Source organism: Mchenga conophoros, linkage group LG20, assembly GCF_057382185.1.
Source record: "Mchenga conophoros isolate Kocher_MC1m ecotype Shallow Benthic linkage group LG20, M_conophoros_male_GT1.1, whole genome shotgun sequence".
Classification (NCBI taxonomy): Eukaryota; Metazoa; Chordata; class Actinopteri; order Cichliformes; family Cichlidae; genus Mchenga; species Mchenga conophoros.
This window is the reverse complement of record NC_140545.1, coordinates 30,391,902-30,409,621: the sequence shown is the minus strand read 5'-3', so window position 1 is coordinate 30,409,621 and position 17,720 is coordinate 30,391,902. Positions and strand designations below refer to the sequence as shown.

Genomic DNA, 17,720 nt, shown 5'->3' with positions numbered 1-17,720 from the left:
AAGGCCGGTCCGTGAAAATATATTGTTGGGCACAAACCGGTCCGTGGTGCAAAAAAGGTTGGGGACCGCTGCTCTAGGGTGCATACTTGGCCTTGATTAAGATTTAAGTAGTGAAGACGCTCCTTCCTATTAAGGTCCACAAGTCAGTAAAATAAAATGCAGCGAAAGTCCCAAATCGTAATTTTATTGAAACGAATAAATAAATATAATCACCTAAACTATCAGAAGAACTTGGAAGTGCAGGGAAACCTTAGTCAGTGTGAGCAACAACCAGCTTTGCAGCGTCACATTCATGTCTAACAAGTACATTTTAAGGTCTTCTTTCCTTAAAAAAGTGTTTATGGGCAACATCAAGTCAGATATAAATGAAGGTTGTTACTGAGTTAATTAACAAGTGCGCGTTTGTTTGCTAACGGAATATTTATCAGACCTTGTGATCTCACGGAGGAAGTGCGGGAGGATGAACACAATGTCAGATGTTTTGAATTGATACATAAAAGTGAATAATTGCAGCTCATCATCATCATTACAGGTATACTGCCCACATTTTTTACAGTGAAGATCATGTTAACAATATGCATTATGTAATACTTTTCACAAAGAAACATCTTTTTTTGGAGTAGTTACATAAAGCAAATAATTGCTTTCTGTAAATTTGAGTGCAAATGTCACACACGGGTCGCTAGTTTTCTGCAAGCACTCACTTGTATTTAATCTAAGGTTATGTAAGCACTTAATATATTAAGCAATGATTAAAATAACTTGCAAAACACTTTACTCATGCTTGTTTGGATTCAAATCCTGGTAACATTTGCTGGATCTTTTTAAGATGTATCTGCTTATATGACTTTTTCCCACATGGGAGCTGTGTAAATATAGCTCTGAGCACAGATTCCTTGATCCGTTTATTGTAATCCCATTGACCATTAATTTAGCTGCAATGGATCTTAAGCGCCTGAGGTGGTGTAAGGTACTTTGTTGCACCTGTGAAGAGAATGGGGAGCTTTGTTTTACATCCCTTTAATGACATAGTCTTGGATAATCCCTGTTGCGGGGATTAAAAAGTTCACACTGAATGATGTAAGGCGACATGAGTCGCTGTTTTATCAGTCTTTGTCAACAACTACTGCATAATGTGTCGGGAATTGAAAAGCTACTGAAAAGTATCACAATTAAAAGTATTTTATGAAATTTATTTCAGAATTTGTTGTTGCAGGTAAATGATAATGATGGTAATATCCGAGTAAATGAGCTGGGAACAATTTAATCAGATTCGTGCTTCTTCCTTCTTTTTTGTATTTGAAGATGGTTTTACAGAAGATGTACATTCCTGCAGTCTTTATTTCCCGGTGACCATTGCAATTCACTTAATGTAGATGATGTTTAGATCATGCTTTAAAACGCCCTTCAAAGATCTATCTTAGGGGTCTATCTCACTTGAAGAAGAACTTTGGTGAGGGAACTGAGTAACAGAAAACAATGCAAGAATTCCAAAATACACCTGCTAACCTTGAAAATGAACATTTATGCAAAGACCAAATGGATGAGCATAACTTTCTGCAATTATTATCAGAATATTTGATTTTTCCTGCAACCCTTTCATGCATGAATTATGACAACCTCAATAGGATTTCTTTCTTAAGTATTTTTATTCATCTTTAGGCATGACAAAAAGATTTTTGAACTTCACTTTTTTAATCATGGACTTTTCAAAGAGGTTTTTACATGTCTACTTAGGTGGACAACACACATTTTGACTGAATTTGGTATGAAGTGACACATCAGTGTCCAGTGTCGTGGTTTATGTGCAAGTATACCATCAACACTGGCACAAATACAAGAAAACAGCCTTTGAGTCATGACCACTATGCGTGAAAGGGTTAATGCAATGAATTAACTTGTTAAGTTTCCTGTCCTTTCTCTGTGTATAATGTATCCATTAGCAATGTTCCAATTGATTTGCATATTAATTTACCATATCAGGATATATTGATTTTCATATTTTGTGCAGTAGGATCCAAGAGAGAGTGGGGCCCAATCCAACTGACTTTAGGCAGTAGGGTACACCCTGGAGAGATTATTTGTTAATATAGGGCTAACACAGAGTAACAAACAACTATTCACGACCAGTTTGGAATAATCAATCAAGCTTGCATGCATGACTGTTGGAAAGGTGCAAGCAGCTGGAATGAACTTGTCAGGCACAGGAAGAATATGCAGACTCTACACAGGAAGCAGCAGTGAGTCAGCATATTCACATTCACATGTGTTGCCAATTCTTAAGACTAGCCTGGTAAACTTGACATATTTGAGGCTTGAATAAAAGTAAAAATGTATATTTGCAAATATTTAAAGCTCTGTAAACACCGATTAAGGTGGACACTGAGCAACCTATTATACAGAAATGTGCCCCACAGTAAACTTAATATGAGCCTAATTTTTATTTATAACTGCTCCTCATATTAAACTCTGCCAAAGTGAGTCAAAACATCGTCCTTCAACTCATTCTTAACATGTTTTCCTACTTTCTTTTTTTCTTCTGGATCTGTAGGATATCAACGAGACAGGATATCCCTACTACAGAGATTTCTGGCACAGAGTTCCACCCACCTGCTGCTCAAATCTTTTGTTTGAGCTGGCTTAAAGGAAAGGTGGCCTCTAGGGGAGAGCAGCGAAAACAGTTTGTTTCAAACAGAGGATTAACTGCACCAAAGCCCAGTATGAGATAATAAGGATTATTTTCACATGTGAATTGTCCAAAGCTACACGAATACAAGTCCAAGAATAAAACATATTGAGCTGAAAATGAACAGAATAGGTCCACTTAAAAAATAAATAAATCTAGTCCAGTTAGTCAGTTGGAATATATAGGGTTTAAAGAATATTAAGAGATAAATCCTTGGCTGTACTGAAAACTGCCTGGCATTTAAAACTATTTTTCTGTGTAGCTCATCTCCGTGGTGAAATAACTCTAGCCTAGCAACTGTGCTAATTATGTGGAGTGATCTGTCATCAAACGTGACACTTCCATCATGAAAGGGCCTTTTTACTGCTGACCTATGTGCCTTCTCTTCTGATTAAAGAAGACGTCAACTATTTGTCATTCTTAAAAAAAAAATCATCTGAAATGGAATGTGACCATGGCATCATTTTGAACTGGTAACCATGACAACAAGGCCAATTTTAATAGTCTCTGCTGCAGCACATTACAAATGTGCAGGTAGTCAAATCGATTAATTTTCTCCTGGCAGGTTAATATTGCAGATTTGGATGGCAGATAAAATCCTGCAGGATTTATCTTTAGGTTATGTCTGCATTTCTTTATTTATCAGAAAGGACTCATAGATTATAAAGGTTATTAAAGCTGAACTGGTTTGTTCTGTCTGCTAGGAAGCCTTTAGCTTAGCTAGGCTGTTTGTGAATAATTAACCTTTTGCATTTCACAAACACTGGAGTGAATACATGAGCAGCAGAGGCCTGCAGTATTATTAGTGTGACCTGTCTGTTGTCATTGCATTTCGTATGGTTCCTTCTGTGGAGGGTTACATGAGCACCTAATGCAGATTAATGCATAAACCTGTTAAGGGATGCCTCCTCAGGCTACAGATTATAATGCAACACTGTCACAGCCTGATGGTGCACTGTGGTTTCAAGCAGTTGGTAGCCAGGTGTAAAATATCTTCAACCTTCAAAAAAGCTGGGACACATTTTACAATGTAAATGAGAATGCAATGATTTGAAAACCTCATAAACCCATATTATATTTGCAATAGAAATTAGGAAACAGATTAAATGTTTAAAGTGAGAAAATGCATCGTTACAAAAACATACAATCATTTTGGAAAAGATGGTAGCAACACAGCTCCGAAAAGTTGGGAAATAACTAATTTATCACTCTCTAGCATCGCCTCTTCTTTTAACAACAGTCTGTGAACTGAGGAGACGTCTGCTGGCTGGACTCCGGGGCATTTGCCCCATACGTGTCCAATACATTCTAGCTATTGATCAATCCTAGATCTGCTTTGTTATATTTTCAATTTCATAATGTTCAAAATGCTTTCAATTCGGTGAAAGATCTGGACTGCAGAAAGCCCAGATCAGCACCTGGATTCTTCAACTTCAAAGCCTTGCTGTTGTAATAGATGTAGTATGCTTTTTAGGATTGTCTTGCTGAAGTGTGTAAGGCCTCGCTTATAAGAGACATTGTAAGGATGGGAGCATATGTTACTCTAAAATCTCTGCATCCCTTTCAGCATTATTGGGATGCCGATTCTACTAATGCACCCCCTATGTCATCAGAAGTGCAGACTTTTGAACTGAGTACTGATCAAAAACCCAGATGGTCCCTCGCGTCTTCAGTCCAGAGGATGCACTGTCCAGGTTTTACTGTAAATATTTCAAATTTAGATGTGTCTGAGCACAGAACTGTTTTCCACGTTGCTTCAGTCTGGATCAGGTTCACATATGGCTTCTTCTTTAACCTGAATTTCCCGTTGGCATGGTGATAAACAGCCTTGTTTCAGACAGATGTCAGATAAATGAGGGGTATTTTATAATGCAAACCTGCTCTAGAGTCCAAGAATGAAAATATGAAGATGGAGCACAATAGGTCCACTTTAATTAATCATTAATATTTTACAGGTAGACAAAATGTTTTGAAATGTTAGCTCTACATCCAATTGAATTATTATCTAATTTTGCAGACAAAACTTTAATTTTGACAGGTCACTCATACACCAGGATATTATTTATTACACTGGCAGTAACTTATTTTAATTTAATATTGCTAATTAATTAAATCGTTAACCAATGTATAACTAATGTATATACCAATATTTAGTTTGTTGCTGAAGTCTTTCCTCTTCATTGGTGTCACAGAGCTGCAGAAAATCCACTTTCATTCAGCATTTAAACACAACATTAAAAAGACTCTGCATAACAACCATAACCTGTGTATAAAGCTTTTATAAATTGTCATTTTTTTTTAAAATTATTTTATATTGAGCATCATCAAAAATTAGTCGTCATATATTTTAAAATACAGCCTACTTGCTTGTCGTGAGCACGGCGTGGGCTGTTTTACATGAATCGTGCTGTTTTACAATAGGAGGCCGTTTCTACGCAGGAAGCGCAGTTTTCTATAAAACCTGAAACTGTGTGGAAAGATGTGATGCAGCGGCGGCAGCAGCGAGTCCACCAGCCTCAACTGTGCCACAAGTCTCAATGAGCACCTGTGAGACTCTCCGCCCCTCCCATCGACTATCTTCATGGATGTAATCTCCGACTTAACAACAGGTACTTGTAAGGTCCCAGATAAAGTAATCTCCCCAGACCTCGCTGAGCTTTTGGCAGGAGAGTCAGAGCAGAGCTCCAACCGCGCAAAGTCTCTAGGTAAGTCTCAGTCAGCGTGCTGATGAATGAACCTCTTCTTTATTAAATTAACTATACGTCTTCAGATGTCTCACACTACAGTAATTACATCTAAAGAGCTGCAGATTGGAGATTTTTTCCGGCCTAGGATGAGGCAGAGGACCAGTGATGTGTAATTTATATTCTGCGCGTAAATTGGGTAGTTTTTAAACGTCCTGCATCTTGAATAGATCTGTCTTGAGTACATTTATGTGTGTATATTCAGAAGTGTTTCTGCTCAGGCGTGGCAGATGTGTGCTTCAAGCTTGATCTGAATATCTGATCATCCGCCTGTTTGCCGCAGAGTGATCTTTCCACGGATGCCGCAGCGAACTTGGTTCAGCTGTTGGTATGATGCACGATGCTGTATCGCGAGGCACCGCACGGGACATATCTGCTGTCATTTACTGACAGAGGAGCCTGTCTCCGTGCTGCAAGTCACGTCATTTATCGGTGTACCTATGCGTGAGATAACGTGGATTTTCTCTCCCACCTTTTTTTTTTTTTTTTGCACGATGGCAGAAACGTGTGGCTGAGCTTTAAGCGTGAAGTTGATGAATAAATGACAAAGATAAGGTGAAAGTTTTCGTAAAGGGAACCGGATGTATTAAAATGTAAATCACTGATGCAGGTTTTGACTTTGCAAATTAGGTTTTGGATGTGGTTTTGGATCCCCCTGCTGAGTTTTATGTTGTGATCTGTGCTGTTAAAACAACAACACACGCTCAGGATGAAAAGAAGTACTGCAGGGGAGGAGTAAACAACAGGAAACCCCTTTCATATCAGATCCTCTGTGCTCATCACTGTCTACATATGTATTTATGTATATAAATCTGGACACTGGATTATTAGAATAAATATGTTTCTGAGCTTTAGGTTTTGGTAAATTTGCATATGCACTGAATTGAAACTGTTTTTTCTGCTTTATTTATTCATATAATTTATGTTTTTATACCACTGTCAGCAGATACCACTTTAGCAATAGTATACTTAATTAATTAAGATATATTGTCACATTTAAAATAATTTGTTCTAGGCTGTTCTAAGTTTTTTTTAGTTTTTTTTTTTTTTTTTACCTGTGATGGTGTCAGGTATACAGATCAGGAGTTAATCCATTATATAAGAGAAAAGGGGGCAGGAAATCAGACTGAGTAACTTGTCCTTCTAAAGTGTTCCTAATCCTCCTCAGTACATTGAGTTCTACTCAACAAGTCATTCTTGTTTTAGATGCTCATCATTTGAGAAAATACAATCATTTTTCTCATTATACTGAATATATTCCTGAGCTGCAAGGTATTTTCTTTTCTAAAAAGTTTCATTTACAACAGTTATAAAGGTTAATTTCTTTTTCAAATGATTTTTTTTTTTATGTCAGGAAACAAAAGTGACACACTAGTCTCACATTTCATTCCCATTTGCTTTTAGATTGTGTATCAGCCTTGTTGATACACAGCTTTATGATACAGCATCATGTGGTGCTGATGTGGGCCAAGCCCGGCATAGCTTTACACCTCCCTGTGTGCTAGTTACAGCGCGGATTAGTGCGCTAACCTTTTGTCAGCCAGACAGAGACCGGCTGACAAAAGCAGTCTCACCGGCTGCTCCCACCTGTAGACAGTCTGAGCAGCTCAGCAGACGCATCAACCTTCATAGCTGCTTTGTTAGGACTTTTCAATAATCCCAGATGACTTTTTTGTTTACATTTACAATGACGAGGAAGCCTGTACACTGAGCCTGGATGGTTTTTGTTTGTTGCAGTTGTATGCAAATAAACTAAGGAAACAAGGGCAATGTGGATCTTTTCCTTTGAGTGACATCTATTCTTCTGTCTTTTGCTTTTCCTTAACATCAAAAAGAATTCCCTGGCAAAGCACCTGCAGACATGGGTCGTCAAGAGGCCGACTATGTGTGGAAGAAGAACACTGAAAACATCCAAGAGGTTTTTGACTTCATGGAAGAGTTGGGATCGTAAGTATCATTTAACTCACTGTAAGATGACTTTGATTAAAGTTTAAAAAATGTTTAAGTAACTGAACAGTTTTTTGCTTCCCTGGCGAATGCTTTGCACCATTAGATGGTTTATTTTACTGATACTGATGTGAACTGCAGTGGCTGGCATGATAATAGCCATCAGCATGCTGTTTGAATTAGAGGACAGATTACTGATTTGATTGGATTAACATGCTAAGGCTTACTGTACTTAAGTATTGGCAGCAAGATGCTCTAACTGTTAGACAACTAGGCTGATTTTCCAGAGGGATCCAGGCTTTGGCATCAGTGCAGCAGTTCATTCACAATTTTTTTTTGTAATTTTTTAAATTTGCTAATCATTGCTTTTTAGTTTTTATATGCAAACAAAACAGAGGAAAATGTAAATATTTGATTATAAATCTGGCACAAATAATAAGACAGTAGAATCGTTATTGAGGTCAGGGGTTCTCGAAGTTTTCATGACTGAGTGCCAACATATGATGGAGACTTGCACAGGAAAAATGTGATAATGTGATAACGTGATATTCTGTGCCGGGTTTAAACAATTAGTGAAGTGACTTTAAATGAAAAAAAGCAGCAGTATTTATCAAAGTTAGGACAGTTTAATTTTCTATGAAGGGAAGAACAGAGCTGGAATTAATGAGAAGTGCTTCCAAGAACCGCTGGCACATTTGCAATTAAAAAATAAAAACTAAATAAGAATCCACCTAATGTTATTGCTTTCTAACGTCTAACTTTGTGCTGTACACATTCAGTCGACACTCGCTCACCTGCGCTCACCTAATTTTTGTCACGGCGGTGATAAAAACCAGTGGCAGTGTTGAGTATTTTGCAATAGACTGGAGAACTACTGGTGAGAGACTAACATTAAATCATGATGTAAGCTAGAGTGCTGCCAGAGTGAGAAAATAGAGCTTACTGTGCTGAGGGCTGAAGAGGCTGCCAAGAGGTTTTATCTAACACATCATCAATGATTGGACTGTGAAGGAGGCAACACCCTCCTGAGCAAAGAGCGTTATCTAATTTGGTTCAGTTCAGTTCTGTTGGTCTACAGCAATTACTTTTATTCCCCCCAAACAATTTGAACACCCAAGAGTTTCACGTAAAAGTGGGAAAACAAATTTTAAAATTACTTGTAATGCGGTTATTTCTGTGGCACCTCCCCTAGAAGAGAAGACAGATTGGATTACTGCTGTCTGAGCCACCCAGTAAGTTTGCTTTCGGTGAACTCTCTGAATGATGCCTATTCCCGGGTGAACATTTTCGTTTTTTTGTGTTCTGTCACAATAAAAGCAAGAGACTCCAGAAGGGACTGGAGATTTTGCAGTCTTTCCCACTGGGCCTCATCAGACATTGTGTAAACAGCATCCTAATGGTTTCCTGGAAATAGGGACTGAGTTTATTCGGGGTTAAGAAGAACCACCAGAGTGCATTGAAAAGCAGTGCGATTTTAGTCTGTACTGAATTCTAAGCACTCAGATTCACACAGTCGGGTGAATTCTTGCAATTTCTGATCGCTCCTAATCTTTTTGATCATGGTTGTTGCTTAGCTTTCATTTTCAGGTCTTGACCGGCAATTTTTCTTGAAAGTCAAAGTATTTTTTTCAAGTAGGTCCTTGGAACAAAAATCAAAGCAATTCAGGGAAAGTAGTGCTATAATGGGAAAGGGACAGCTTGTTCCTGACTGCCAAACTGAGCTGGAATTAGAGTTTATATGAACGTGGGAAAAGTGGTCTGCCGATAGTTCTTGACACCTGCCTGTGACCTGACCTACACATGGTCCGTTGCTGACCTTCTGTGCCTGGAGCCTGCCACCGTTTCCTTTGCGTCAGGGATAAAGCACCTAATCCACCCAGTAGAACAACTATTCCCAGACAACGCTGAAGATAGCATGGACACAGGAGCACAGCGCACAATAATAAGCCCCTGACATGTGAATTGTTAAGTCACAGAGGTCCTTACAAGAGCTTAATTAAACCCTTTGATATTGCTATTTCTGCCCTGAGTTGATTTTAAATTAGATGGTCTCTAAGAAGTCCGTATCAGAAAGTTTCCTTTCCTAAATGATGTAATACGACAGGGAGAAAAAAACAAAGTCATTATTGACGGTTACACAACAGAAGCCTTTAAAGTCTTTAAATGCAATTATGGACTAAATGTTTTTCTGGTGATCTTGTTTATACAGTAAATTAGAATCAAAACCTGTATGCGCAGTTAGTTAGCTTAGCTCGACTTTTACAGCTTTAGTATTTATCTATACAAAAATACATATGGTTTATGGAAGGCTCCACACTATTCACAGTCTCTGCAAATTCAGCTGCTTATCTCAGTTTCCAAACTAAGCACAGCTAACCAGCTCTTTATCATTTATTCAACATAAACCATTTGCTCACGTTTACAGCAACCTTCAACTTGACGTTGCCCACCAGAGACGCTTGTGAGAATGCATGTATGTAGATGTATCATGTCAAACTGGACATAAATAAATATGCCAACCTCATAGTACAGTAAGTGAGTATGAGTCAATATGAGCCAGTATAATCAGTATGAATCAGTATATCCGATTGTACTCCTGAGAACAGCACAGGTGAATACACAGCTAGAGAGTAGGTGTTTGCATGCTCAATCCAGGGAGCTTAGTCACCTAAACCAAGCAGAATGTTCCAGTACTGAGAACACATCTGTGTGAAGTAATGTGAGAGAGGACATCTTTGTCTGACGTTTATGTTCTTAAAAAGAAAAACAAACAAAATAATGGAAATGAATGTTCCAGTCTCATCTCCTAACTCTGCAGGAAGAAAACAGCCTATTTCCCAATGTCCTACTAACCCTGCAGCACTTCCTCATTCAGGAAATGGGACTTGCATTATTATATTTTAAATCATAAAGAAAATAAAAATAGGATGTGTCATTAATTAAAAAATAATGTGTTTAAAACATGAGCCCTTCAAATAAAAGTTGGCTGAAAACCAATAACATTTAATGTATGCACAAATTGAGAAACTGAATGAAGCAATAGCTTCTCCCAGTTGCACGAGAGCAATATAAAAGTAGACACACAGGAGTCCAATGTTCTGTGTTGTTAATGTGCCCATGTTTTATTAACAACAGCCCTCTAGTAATCAGCGAGAAGGCTTATTTCCCCTTACCAAGGGAGACTTTGTTGTTTCAAAGCAATCAGTGAAGGCATCATCAGTAATGTATTTTCAATATGTGTTTATGTGTTAATGAGCAGTGGGGCATTCTCAGAGGTTTACATGGTGAAGGAGAAGAAGACGGGAAAAAATTTCGCCATGAAGTGTGTGAAAAAGAAACAGAAGAGGGATCTGAATCTGGAGAATGAGATCGCTGTGCTGCGAAGGTAATTCACATGTGAATCTTTATGAGCCTCCAGCTTTCATCTCTCAGACGTGAGCACAGGAGGAGGATTGCCATTGATGTCGGGTTTTTTTGGATGTTGTTTGGGTTGAAAGTATGTGGAACTTTGTGATAGGTATAAAAGCAATGTCATAATGAAAGCATCATGTTATTTTTTCAAACAGAATTAAACATGAGAACGTTGTGGGGCTGGAGGATTTCTATGAAAGTCGAACGCATTACTATCTTGTCATGCAGCTGTGAGTATTCCAGATTTTGTGTCCAATATTATCAAATTATCACCATAAAAGGAAAAGGAGCATATAGTTTTAATGCTGGCGGTGGCTCTGTACCAGGGTTTCAGGCGGTGAGCTATTTGACCGTATCCTGGATCGGGGGGTGTACTCAGAGAAGGATGCCAGCAGAGTGATTCAGCAGGTGCTGGAGGCCGTCAGCTATCTGCACCAAAACGGAATAGTGCATCGGGACCTGAAGGTATGGCTGATAATATCCCAAACACTAGTGAAATATATGGTTTTTCTCCTTTACATCACATTTGACTCATTTGTATCATGCTTACTCCTTAAACCCGAGGGTACATTAGATAGAAAGATAGACAACATACAGTATTATAAAGAAAAGCCCAACAATTTGCCTTCTTGACGAAGCACTTTGCAGCATAATGGAGACCTCAGGGGGAAATTGGTTGGGATAAGGTGACAGAGAAAAGGGAAAAGATGTCCATGGAGAGATGAAAAATGATATGGTGTTTGGCTGGCTGATGGGACTTTTAACATCAGGAACATTTAGCTTTAAAGACAGATATATACACTCAGAGGAAAGAAACAATAATGTGCAATAGCAGGATCTAAATGAATGATATACATGTGGAGGAGACATTCTCCTTACATCATGGGAAATCCTCCAGCAGCCTGAGTCTTTAGCCGCAGGAGAGAGGATTTCTGAAGGCTCTGCCTGCCATTGTAGTTTCTAAACTGGAGGAACCACAATTAAACCTGCTCTCTGACAGCAGTTCTAAAGTGGGACAATATGCTACTATGAGGACTTTAAGACATGTTGAAGCAAAACCAATTCAGTGCTTCACAGGGAGCCAATGAAAAGAATCTAATATGGGCAAATGAAGAGAATCATTTTAGCTACTAACTCCATTGTGTGGCTCAGCTGGAGACTGCTGCAGCCGTTAGGTAACAAGAAATTACAATAGTCCAGCCTAGAAATAATAAATGGCCTGATTAGTTTCTCAGTGTCACTCTGAGACACAGTATTATGCAGGTGAAAGAGGGCCCTCCTGGAGACTTTTTATGTGCAGGTTAAAAGACATATGTTGGTCAAAAGTGAGCTTTAAGGGTTTAGTGGTGCTTGGAACTGAGGTACTGGCATTCATAGAAACTATCTGGTAAGATGGTGTGTTAGAACCGTAAAAGGTAATGAATTACTGGATCTATAACTATCAGCTTATTGATGGAACAGCCTGGCAGAGCCATTGTGACTTATCCATCTGGTAATTATCCATACCTGAATATCATTTACAGGGTCATATGTTGAAGGGGTTTTTAATTCTTAGCTCATCAGAAAAACTAACTTAACCTTTGAGAGAAATTCTTAGAGAAATAATTTGACATAGTTGACATTATTTAGCATACAACTAAAGAGCGGTTTTACCTTTGCAAAACAGTAGGTACCCCAAAGCTCAACTGTTACTTGACCTCATTAATCATATAGATAATACTGCTTTGATTTTTTCCCCCTCTTGCTTTGGCTTAATTTACAATATTATCACTTTGACAGAAAGTAAGATATTAAGAATTTGTTCCACCACAGGTGAAATAACTATTTGAGAAGTTCTTCATTGAGGACATCAGTGTGTGAACAGCTCTCGTCCCTGCTTTTTTCCCTTGTGCAGCCCGAGAACATCCTGTACTACAGCCAGGAGGAAAACTCCAAGATCATGATCAGTGATTTCGGCCTGTCGAAGATGGTAGACAATGGCATCATGTCGACAGCCTGTGGCACCCCAGGATATGTTGGTAAGAAAACATGTCATTCTAGAGGAATAATCTCACACTCGCTGAGTTAGACCCTCAGAGTGGGTCATACTGCATGTTACCGATGCTTCACGAGCTTTTGAGCAATCACTGATATAGCTTTAAAATTTTCTCTAACCAGCTCCTGAAGTTTTGGCACAGAAGCCCTACAGCAACGCCGTTGACTGCTGGTCTATCGGAGTCATCACCTACATCCTGTAAGTAGAAAGCTATTCACCACCTGCTCCAGATTTTTCTCTTAGTAACAAGACGATCAGATTAAAGGCCCCAGCTGTGTCTTATGCAATGACACAGTTACCTATATACAGAAAAATGGAGCACATTGAGTCCATGCATGTACCATGTAGGGGATTTTTTTCACAGATGCTAAATGTTTGTATTTATTTGGTTTTGTCAGACTTTGCGGTTACCCCCCTTTTTATGAAGAAAGTGAGTCACGGCTCTTCTCCAAGATCATGAAGGCACAGTATGAGTTTGACTCACCATTCTGGGACGACATCTCTGAATCCGGTAATTACACTGAAAGATGGCACACACCGACTGTGTTTCTAATCAGCGTTGTCTAAGCTCTAATGTATCTATTGTTTTTTTCTGCAGCCAAGGATTTTATTCGTAACATGATGCAGAAGAATCCCAAGATGCGCTACACTACAGACCTAGCGCTCAGACATCCATGGTGACTACCACTCATACACTACACTTGTATTATGGAAACTTATTATGCTCCTTTCACCCATGTTGACATTTTTTGGACTTTTTGGCATTATTTATAGTTTACTGTAATCCTTTTTTATCTGACAATCAGTTCATTCACAGTCTTCAACAAGACAATTTAGCATTTTCTCTCTTTTTATCAGATCCTCTATCACATTAGGGACATTTGCTCTCACTGACATGACCCAATGCCAAAAGCAGACAAAAAAAACAGCATTTAAACCTCATTATTTGAGATTCTGATTATATTTAATATGAAAACCCACCCCAAAAGTTGATTCTGTTCATTAGGACGTAGCGTTTTTTACAGTGGGAGAAATGTTTCATTTGCCTAATGACTGAAATTAGCACCATTGAAGGAACAATGGGCTGGGAGTTCAGTTCCTTGATCATTAATATGCAAATTCTAATGAGCATTGATCAAAGACCACTGATCAATGGCCATGAGTACCATTTGCAGAGAGTTGGGGAATGGCTGCAATCAAACCTGCAGTCCGCTGAAACTGAAGACATCACTGAAGACGCTACGTCCAGATAAACAGAATCAACTTTTGGGGATTTACTTTCCTGGATGATTGAGCATGCATCAAGACATGAAAACCCACCATTGTACCAGTATAGTTGTGACAAAACAATAATTACATATTATCTTTTATTAATGACTCCCTTTTTGTAATATAAGTACATATTTTGTGCAGTATAGTAGCATGTCTCGAGCAAAATTCACAACTGTCACTGAATTATTACGTTGTAACAGTTAATGTGTAATAGTCCATAAAATGTCATCTAAGCCTGATCATAAAATAACTTTCTACAATTAACATTTTAGTGGCACTGCACACAGGAGGCATCAATCTTCCTGCCCAGCACCAGTTACAAATGCATTCAGAATTAATCTCTACCTAAAATAAATTTAAGCTTTCTGTGCCGTCATTCGTTTTCCAGGATTATTGGGAAGACAGCTCGGAGCCAGGACATCTACTATTCCGTCAGCGTTCAGATTCAAAAGAACTTTGCCAAGTCCAAGTGGAAGGTTAGTCTGCACGGATTTCTTGGCTTCAGTGTGGTAACCTTACTGAAGACCTGCAGTTTATAGTAGATTAATCGGGTGCCAACCTAAATCCTTCCTGGCCAGGGAGACTTTAATAAGATACTGTTTAGTAATCGAGGGCACTAAGGGCTGATGTAGTGCATACACTGCCTAGGAAATCAAATGCACTTGGCTGCTCAGTGGTAAAAAAGAAGAAGAAAAGATCCTAAAATATGAATCTATAATTTATCAATCAATGATAAATGAACAAGACATTTCATTTAATGTCTACTCAATATCACCATATATAAGGACATCTAAAGTGAAGCTAGGCTATTTTTCAACCTCTTTTTTATATTCGCTTTTACAGCAAGCCTACAATGCTGCTGTTGCCATCAACCACATGAAGAAGCTGCAGCTGGCCCACTCAGAGCAGGTCCTGAGGCAGGCCAGCATCCCAGACATCAGGGTCATCGACGTGTCCTCCCCAACGAAAAACCGGAAACATCTTGATCCAGACAAGGTTGAGCCCAAGGTGCCAGAGGTCAACGGGAGTGTGCAGGGGACACATCACATGTCCTTGCCCACAAGCCATGTTGAACTAAAGAGCCACTGCCACCCACTGAAGACCAGTCAGAGCCATTGCAGTGCACAACACGCACCTACAATAGCTGAACAGGGAAAGCATGTGTACCACTCAGAGCCTGCCAACCTGAATGGGTTTGTAGCTGTTTTATATCAAATTGTGACCTTTGACCTTTTGAGTTTATAATATGGCTGACTAAAACATTTCTCTTTTGCTTTTAGATACGGTAAAAAAAACAATAATAGCAAGACCATAACTGGTGTTTGCGCCATCATGTGAAAGCTGCATAGAGTTTACATGGAAATAAAACATTTTACCTGGTAGGTACACTTAAAGCATGTGGATATAATGAACAAATACATTAAACTGTTTTTAAATTACACTTTTATTATTAAACTACAGTTTAATGGTGAAAAATGTATTTCTCACCCTGAATGTATTTCTGCCCTCTACAGGTCAGTGTTGCTGTTTTGACCCAGCATACAGCTGGTTTGCGTCAGCAGCTCCCAGGTACTGAGAACGACAAGTGGTTGATTCAAGCGGTGTGGGAGATCCACAGTCTGTGTGGAGCATTTTATTTTGGAGAGAGTGCCTAGGAAGCTTCCCCAAAACCACACCAAAGTACACAAACCACAACGAAACTCACACGCTCAGATGCACGAGTCTCATTTTTAACCAGAACATTTTTGACAGTATTCAACAGAACTGTGTGATCTAGGACGGAAAGCAATGGATTAAATGGGCTCATCTCTAGCCGGGCTTTGCATGAATATCCATGTTGTTTATGGTGACGATGTTCCTGACCACTGGTTTTTGATGGGGCAGAAGTCAGATCATCCGAACACTTTGTGTTCATGGTTCCATGCTTAAAATAATACACACAATGACGTCAATGACAATTATTGTACTTGAAGAAAACCGCATGCTTACTGCATCCAATAAGCCATACTGATGTAATTTAATATGGTAAAGTTGTCTCATATTTTTGTTACTTTCTTTAAGTTAATTGTTTCGCTAATTTATTTTTTTAATTATTTGCTTCTTTTTTTTAAAAAATAAAATAAAATAGAGCAGATCAAATTCAAATTTGAAATAAAAATATATATAACAATGTATATTTAAACAAACCTATCATTAACAGTGTAAATGCCACAAGTATATTCATTAAATGCCATACACCTACTAGAACTTTTACATTCAGGTAAAGTCTATTGTTAGAAATGTTTATTCACTTATTGTAAGCGGTTTACTTTGGGCAGTCTGCTGTTTGTCTTGGTATGTGCTTTGTAATGATGGATTTAACATATATTCATGTTATATATGTATTATGCTGGGAATCCTGTATACTCAAAAATAAAGGATCTGCATTTGTTTTGCTGTGGTTGTTTTACCTTCACTCCTGGTAAACAAATTAATGGTAGACTTTGCAAAATTAAATTAAGCTATTGCCAGTACATACACTAGCTAATCAATCACAGTATAATCAGCAGGCAGCTCAATGCATGGTCAAGATGAGAATACAAAGCAAGGTGATTTGCAGTAAGTTACTTTGAACGTAGCATTGTTGCTTGTGCCAGATGAGTTGGTCTGCATATTTTACAAAATACTGATCCTTTTTAGCACATTTAGCACCACATTGAATCCTGAAGCTGATGGGCTACAGCAGCAGAAGGCCACACTGGATCCCTGCCAGGTAGGCAACAGGAAACTCCGGCTACAGTTTGAACAGGCTTTGTTCAGACGTGTTTACTTTCTAATAATAGATTTTTTCTTCTTCTTGTTAATTTCTGCAACTTTCTGCAAACTTGCATGTTATTAAGCATCACCCTAATATAAATACACCATATTTGGGACTCATTTAACCTGAGCTGGTAACCTCAGTTAATCTAACCAGCAAGCCAATTAGCAGGCTGTACTTCTGTACTTCAGCCTTTCCAGCACAGTCAGGATTACAAGGAGCAGCGTACTTAGAACAGCACGTTCCAGACGAAGTAAATTAAGCCAAGTAAGCCAACAGATACAAAACATGTCTTTGTGACCAGGTTTAAACAGCTTTTATTATAAGATGTGAATAGGAGTCAAAAGCTGAGAAATGTATGTTGACTTAAAGGGTGCTTTAGATTATTATTCATTTCACCCCATTTATGAATTTCCTGCAAACACTGTGTTACAGGTAAAACACTCACTATTAAAATCTCTGAAATAAAAAAGTCACTGTGTGTGTAATTTTCCTTTCACATATAAACATTTTAAATACTGTGGATCTAAACTCCTTCTCCCCTTAGCTCCTGTTGAAAGAGTTTTCACATCCACATTTGTCATAAAACTTCCCCCTCAACCACAGCATGGTGCCTTGGTGAAGTCCAGAATAGAGACAGACTGTTCATTTCAAGCAGAAGTGACAAAAAAATGGAGCAAAGGTCTCCAAACAGTCTCAACATTTTCCCAGCAGAGGCAAACATAAATGCCCAGAGCTGAGTTGCTCAAAGAGGAACATTATCGACTGCGTAATTATTGCGTTATTACCTGCAATATTTTAGGCAACTCTGCAATCCAAAAGTGGACA

General features: G+C 38.6%; 1 protein-coding gene across 1 annotated transcript; it reads left to right on the top strand.

The window, feature by feature from the left end:
* The first annotated feature begins 5,236 nt into the window (after positions 1-5,236).
* camk1gb (calcium/calmodulin-dependent protein kinase IGb) lies at positions 5,237-16,535 on the top strand. The gene is made up of 13 exons (XM_085259483.1): positions 5,237-5,391; positions 7,266-7,377; positions 10,637-10,762; positions 10,944-11,018; positions 11,115-11,253; positions 12,683-12,806; positions 12,946-13,021; positions 13,222-13,334; positions 13,422-13,500; positions 14,484-14,571; positions 14,939-15,288; positions 15,376-15,474; positions 15,610-16,535. Exons 1-12 carry the CDS (start codon positions 5,268-5,270, stop codon positions 15,431-15,433), a joined length of 1,464 nt encoding a protein of 487 aa, XP_085115609.1. The 5' UTR covers positions 5,237-5,267; the 3' UTR covers positions 15,434-15,474; positions 15,610-16,535.
* Positions 16,536-17,720: the final 1,185 nt, after the last annotated feature.

Excerpts from the sequence above, each read along its gene's own strand:
- camk1gb (XM_085259483.1), top strand. The coding sequence starts at position 5,268 with ATGGATGTAATCTCCGACTTAACAACAGGTACTTGTAAGGTCCCAGAT. Across the intron at positions 11,254-12,682 it reads TAGTGCATCGGGACCTGAAG|CCCGAGAACATCCTGTACTA; the intron begins GTATGGCTGATA and ends TCCCTTGTGCAG. Across the intron at positions 15,289-15,375 it reads GAGCCTGCCAACCTGAATGG|ATACGGTAAAAAAAACAATA; the intron begins GTTTGTAGCTGT and ends TTTTGCTTTTAG.